We start from the raw sequence: 6,473 nt of genomic DNA, 5'->3' as shown, positions 1-6,473 counted from the left end.
ATATCGACATGTCAGAAACTACATGTTTAATGTTTTATTGCATATTTGGTTCAAATAAATTTAACAGGTTTACTGGAGCATCAGCTTACTGGTCTTTTTTAAAATAAAATTACAGTACCAGCAGTGCTAACCACTGCACCACCGTGCTGCCCAGATTACTCGTCTGCGTAGTTTTTCTAACAAACTACTACCGCTGTCATGATTTTGAGAACAATTGTTTGCTTCTACAGTGATTTTATTGCAATGTGACATGTCTAAAACAGTCAATAGAAAGCCGATATTTACTTGGACAACCTCAATCTCTCCCTATAATGTCTACATACTGAGGTACACATGGAGGCACTAAATTAAGCATCATTCAAAGTAAACATTTTGAACTTATTTCAATAACCAGTATTTGTTTCCAGGTGGAAGCAATCCAAAGGATAGCTAGAATGAATCATGAACAGTTTAAATCTTCAACTCACCATTATTAAAAATTCACAGTTACTGAGCCATATTCCCTAGGCCATTATAATGTATTCAAGGGGGCCGAATGGCCTACTTCTGCTATTTTGTATTTCATATTACATTAAATTGCAAGGTAACCAAATTGGTAGATTTGCTCCATCAACGCTTGCCAAAATCCATTTTCTTACCATTAGGTTTAGACAAGATTGGTCTCGGCTGTGATGTCACCCACAATCAAATAGTCCACTGACTAATGTCGAGGCTTGCACCAAAACAAGATTACTCAGACACTCAACCATGGAGCCATAATCCAGCGTTAAATCTTAACTTTGCAGTAGAAGTCCAAAGATGGTGTGATTTTGCTCCCTCCCCCTCCTCTCATATTCCAGGTTACTAGTTTTCTGATAAATACCCTGGAATTTTTATTTCAAAATTCCAAAAAGAAACAGTTTGATCACAATGTGATGTTCCAGTAACTTATTTTTCCAAAACAAGAACCGATGGAATAGGAATAAAGTTTGATTCTACTGTCAAGTTCATAACACAAGCCAAATTCAGAACTGTTGGATTAAGTTAATTGACTAATTTTGTTCTTCATTCCTGCGCAGATCTTGATTAGCAGAGCTGTTGAGTGCTTCCTGATAAACTTGCAAAGCTAATTCAATGTAGCCTCCCCTCTTGGAATCAGTATGAGAAAATATCTAGAAAAATAAACATTATTTAAGTTATGGTTTAGTTTAGCAAAGTTCTGTATTTCTTTGATTAATGATAGATATGTACATATACAGGGTAAGTTTTTGATTTTGCAGCAATGTCTGCTTTGCAAATAATTTAGAGTAAGATGAAATATATATCATTCATAGAAGTCTACTTTAATTACCAAAAAAATGCAGGTAAAATAGCGGAGTTCTTGTCCGCTGAACAAGTTCCATTAAGCTGTTTTCAATACATTTTTGCTACAATTACCTTTTGAATTTAAAAGTTGTGAATCCAAATTTGTGAGGTAAACAAAGCGTTTTCATTTTTTTATATTTTCCACGTATACTTTGACCTCCACAAATAACTTGTGCAATCTGCAATAATTGGACATTCCAAGAACTGGGTCAGGTGTCTGGTTCTGAATCGCCTCCCAGAAATGGCTGAACATGTGGATTTTACTGTGTATGTCCACGTCCAATCCAGCAACTGGAAAATGCAAATTAACATTCCCTTTCTACAACCCTAACCCTAATAATGTGCCTTAAATCTAACCCATGCACCACCTCCTGCACTATCACATTACATTTTGCTGATCCTTAATTTTAGTGAATCTCCTTTAAGTACAGAAAACAGAATTTAACATAGGTCTTGTAATTGCTAGCAAGGAGGCAACTTGGATCTAATTGATGGAATTAAAAATTGCTGATCTGCCTACCCCAGGGTTAGAGTGGTCTATGGTTATAAGCAGGTAAAATTTGAAACTTATGTATGCATTCTTAAAGAAAGCAAATGTAAATTGTACCTTAATGAGGTCAATACCCCGGGCTTGCTGTTGGCTTGCCTCCTTGGATGACTGACACTCTGGGTATAGCCTGTGATACAGCTGAAGCACATTTATAGCATCATCCATTCTGCAAAATCAAATTCAGGTGTTTTAAGATGCTAACTATAAAATAAACCTCCCAATATTCTCTCAACAACAAAATAGTTTGAAAGCAATATACATTCTAGGTCCAAACTCAAATTGCTAGCAATTAATTTGTTATCCTCTTATCCTTCCCCCACCCAAACAAGGTGATGGCAAAAATTGTTAAGAGTCCAGCTTTTGTGGTCGCAATAACAGTGAGACTATCCACATTCACCATGATCGCACATTCAAATAGATAGCATATGCAGACACAGGAAACTGTTCTCATAAAATGGAGATTATAAAATGGAGATTGCTGTCCAATTTGTCCAGCTCCATCATTACAGCATCAAGAAATTTAAAACCTGAAGACCATGAAATTATGGTATTGGTCCTCTGAATCACCGAACAAAAAAAGGTTTGGGCTTGATCATTGAAGTGTAAGTACATTTGTAAAGCTACAATTTAATTTTAATTACAATTGAACAACCTCTCTGGCCTTAACTTTACATTAGTAAATGTGGAGTCACATGCCATGAGATTTTTTTTACTTTGTCTCACCTATCATCGTTTGTCACTCATCTTTCACTCTATTTTGCTAGAATATGAATTACATATTCTAACTTACACTGCCTGGTTTAGACTTTGCATGCCAAAATCTGGTTGGCTGAAGAGATGCATGAATGTTTGCCCTGTTCTCACAGATCTCCGATCTCTGCCTTATCTGACATTCTGACTGGAATTTGCAATGTAAAAGCCCATGCCATGTCTGTGGACAGTGCAGTTAAGTGCAAAATCTAGGCCAATACACAATTCTATTTAGTAAATATTTATAGTCTAAACTAAAGTATATTCCTCCCAGTAGATGGTGCTGTTGCTTTAGTCATTGGCCTTGAACTAATGCATCCCTTTAAGTAGGTTGCAAGTGAGAATTCAAAGTTAAAAAAATACTCTACGCGTGTTGCTGCATTTTAGTTTCACAAGCCAACATACACAGATGTAGGCTATAGATTTTGATTAACTTATTCAAAGCCAGTCCAACATTTGTTTACACTTTTAGCCATCTTCATTTAGACAGTTACAGGAAAAAATTAAGACCACCTCTACGTCATATAACACATTCAGTGAGACTGAAAAGGGACAAGGCGGCACGTGGCACAGTGGTTAGCATTTCTGCCGACGGCGCTGAGAACACGGGTTTGAATTCCGGCCCAAGGTCACTGACTGTGTGGAGTTTGCACATTCTCCCAGTGTTTGTGTGTGTTTTAACCCCACAACCCAAAGATGTGCTGGTAGGGGGATTGGCCAGGCTAAATTGCCCCTTAATTGGAAAAAAAATTGGGTACATAAATTGATATAAATTTTTTTTTTTAAGAAAAGACTGAAAAGGGTGGTGATCATTATTGTCCAGGCTTGAAATACAAACTGACAAAATCATGGACAGTGACTGGGTAACCAGATTCCTAGTTCTGTCTGATCCCCCATTTGTAAACAGTGCCCCCCCCCCCCCCCCCCAGTTCTGGATTCTCCCACAAGAGGAAACAACCTCTCCATATTCACCCTGTCAAAACCCCTCAATCTTATGTTTCAATCAAGCTACCTTTTGCTCTTCTAAACTTGTGTATTCAATTCCCCTTTGTTACGATGCAAGTTGATGCGATAACTGGACTGGAAGATCCCAGAATGAAACACTGTCTCAAAGGCCCTAACTTCTTTTTTTTTTTTAAACATGGAGGAACAGAGTCACAGGACCACGAGTTCATTTTATTTTATTTTAAATATGAATTACACTGAAGTATATCTTAAACTACAATAGGCACATAAACACACAAAGTCGCTTTTAAGAGTACAAGATGACTAAGGTAAGACATACTCCTCTCTGAACCCAAGTGAATGTCTGTGGATCTCTCAAAATTTCCCCAGATGATTATACCATGAGCCACCATGTCTCACTGAACTTCGGCTTCTACAGGAGTGATTTCAAATTCCGCTTTCAAAAGTCACATTTTAAAATCTTTCTAAAATTATGCTTTCTCTCCACTACTATCAAAGTTTCACTTTCAGCTTTATGCCTCTCCCTTCAGGTTTTCTTCGTCTTTTTCCCCCCCATAAATTTAGCATGGCATATCCACCTAACCTGCACATCTTTGGGTTGTGGGGGTGAAACCCACGCAGACATGGGAAGAATGTGCAAACTCCACATGGACAGTGACCCAGGGCCGGGAATTGAACCCGGGTCCTCAGCGCCGCAGTCCCAGTGCTATCCACTGCGCCACATGCCGCCGCTCTTTGTCTTGAAGACTGCACAAACTGCGAGGTCCAGCCACCAACGTTCACAATTATTTCAAATAATGCCTCCCAAACGGTATTAATTTCTCATCAACCATAGCAATACTGGTCACAGCACCCTGGGCTAGTGTGTGGTCAATTCCAGTCCCACTTGACCCAGAGCAACAACAGTGAAATTAGATTGTACTTAAAATACCCAAGGTCCTTGGTTGAGCCAAGTAAACTAGTCACCAGACTTGTAGCTTTAAAACACAAGTAACCTTTTATTATGTACAGTATTGAAACAGACCAAAAATGTAACTGACTACTACCCATTCCACCCCCCCCCCCCCCCCCCAACACACACACAGTCAAAAAACACAGGGGAAAAGGTGGTGGAAAGGGAACAATAAATAAATAAAAGGATAAGTATTTCTGATGCACTGGGGTGACTTTCAGTCAATGTCTTTCTGAAGTTCAGGCTTTTGTTTTGGTACTTCTTCCTTCTAGGTTTTCTCTGGCAAGGTTGTCTACTTTCCATGCAGACTCAGCATCATTTCAGGTTCACAGCAAAGGGTGTGCCAGCACTCAAATGTTTTCAGAACAACAAAGCAGTTCTTTCACTTCAGCAAGCTGGAGAACATATAGGGGCAGCACGGAGACGCAGTTGTTAGCACTACTGCCTCACGGCACTGAGGACCGGGGATCAATCCCGGCCCTGGGTCACTGTCCGTGTGGAGTTTGCACATATCGCCCCGTGTCTGCGTGGATCTCACCCCAACATATCGCCCCATGACTGCATGGGTCTCACCCCAACAATCCAAAGAAAATGTGCAGGGTAGGTGAATCGGCCAGGCTAAATTGCCACTTGGAGGGGATGAAAATAATTGGGTACTCTAAATAAAAAAATTTAAACTGTTCCTTTCACTTCCAAAGTCTAAATACTTCTGCTAAGTTCTCTCAAAGCCTCAATCTCCCACTGAAACCAATCACTGACCGTTGTCAGGCAATTCACTTCCTGACCAACCCACATGTTGCCAGTTAAGCAATCGAAAGATCTCTCCAAAACTGGTTCCTAAGATGCACTAGGTAACAAAGAGTCTGGGTTCTCCTCTCGAAAATACAAAATCTGGGAATACAGTGTCCTGGCAAGCAGACTGCTTCAACTTTGAATCTTCTGCTTTAAGGCACATCCCGATTATGGGTCCAAAAAACAAAATAATAAAAAGAAATTGGAACAAAGGAAATAAACAGGAAGGACTCTTGCGCTACTGCAGATATATTTCTTGCCTCTTACTACTCACTGTCTTTTCCACTCTGTGACTTTACTGAACAGTAATCTCTTCTGTTAACTCCAAACTCATTGGGAACTTCTCTTCATTTCTCTAGTTTCCTTAATTAGCTGGACTTTAGGGTTCCGGCATCTGTTTTCTTAACCATTACTCCACAGTATGGCTTTTCGTCTAGCAAGGCTGAGAGTTGTTCCCTCATTAGCCTTCTAAAACCAATTTCTAGCGGATTTGTGAGGGCTGTCTTCTCTCTCACTACCTATCTCCAACAGCAATCAAATTAACTTAGTGAAAGAGAAGACAGCCCTCACAAATCTGCTAGAAGTTGGTTGGAATTTAATCAACCTCTGCACATACTCACACCATTGTCCAGACCTTTGTCCAGCATGAATCTAATTATAGATTTTACCCTTCCGGACACAGAAACATTAAATTAAACACACTTAAAATTATACCTTGTTTCCAATGTTTACCAATACCAACAGAAATCCATTAAAACTACTTCTGCTTTCCTAACACCTCACAATAAAAGATAACTATGTTAGCTCTCCGAATTACTTGCTGCTGGTCTGTGTTCCAATCATTCATGCTATTACACAAAATATTAGATGTAGGCTAAAGTTAGTGAACGTTCAACTAATGGAGTTCACCTGATGAAACCATAGTCATACTATGAAGAGACTGAATTTATACATTTAAATTGGCACTCCGATCTCCGAATTCTGTGCGACATCATAGGTGCTTATAATGTTTTGGGGACAGCATTTAAAACCCAGTTCCTAGTTACGATACCCCATGCATCATTTTTTGGTCAGGGTTTACAGGATCTTATAATGTCACCAAACTCTGCAAAGGGAATG

At 39.3% G+C, this 6,473-nt stretch overlaps 1 protein-coding gene across 2 annotated transcripts in view; it reads right to left on the bottom strand.

Moving 5' to 3' along the window:
• Nucleotides 1–214: 214 nt before the first annotated feature.
• mrps22 (mitochondrial ribosomal protein S22) overlaps nt 215–6,473 on the bottom strand; it is a 31,312-nt gene continuing 25,053 nt past the window's right edge. For both annotated transcript variants that reach the window (XM_072474561.1, XM_072474562.1), the window contains 2 exons: nt 1,952–2,060; nt 215–1,151 (listed from right to left, as the gene is read on the bottom strand). In XM_072474561.1, coding sequence (XP_072330662.1) covers nt 1,032–1,151; nt 1,952–2,060 — 229 coding nt within the window. In that variant the 3' untranslated portion in view covers nt 215–1,031. The remainder of the gene's footprint in view (nt 1,152–1,951; nt 2,061–6,473) is intronic.

Source organism: Scyliorhinus torazame, chromosome 14 (assembly GCF_047496885.1).
Source record: "Scyliorhinus torazame isolate Kashiwa2021f chromosome 14, sScyTor2.1, whole genome shotgun sequence".
In the NCBI taxonomy this organism is placed as follows: Eukaryota; Metazoa; Chordata; class Chondrichthyes; order Carcharhiniformes; family Scyliorhinidae; genus Scyliorhinus; species Scyliorhinus torazame.
Note: the sequence above shows the minus strand (reverse complement) of the source record. Positions and strands in the feature narration are given on the sequence as shown.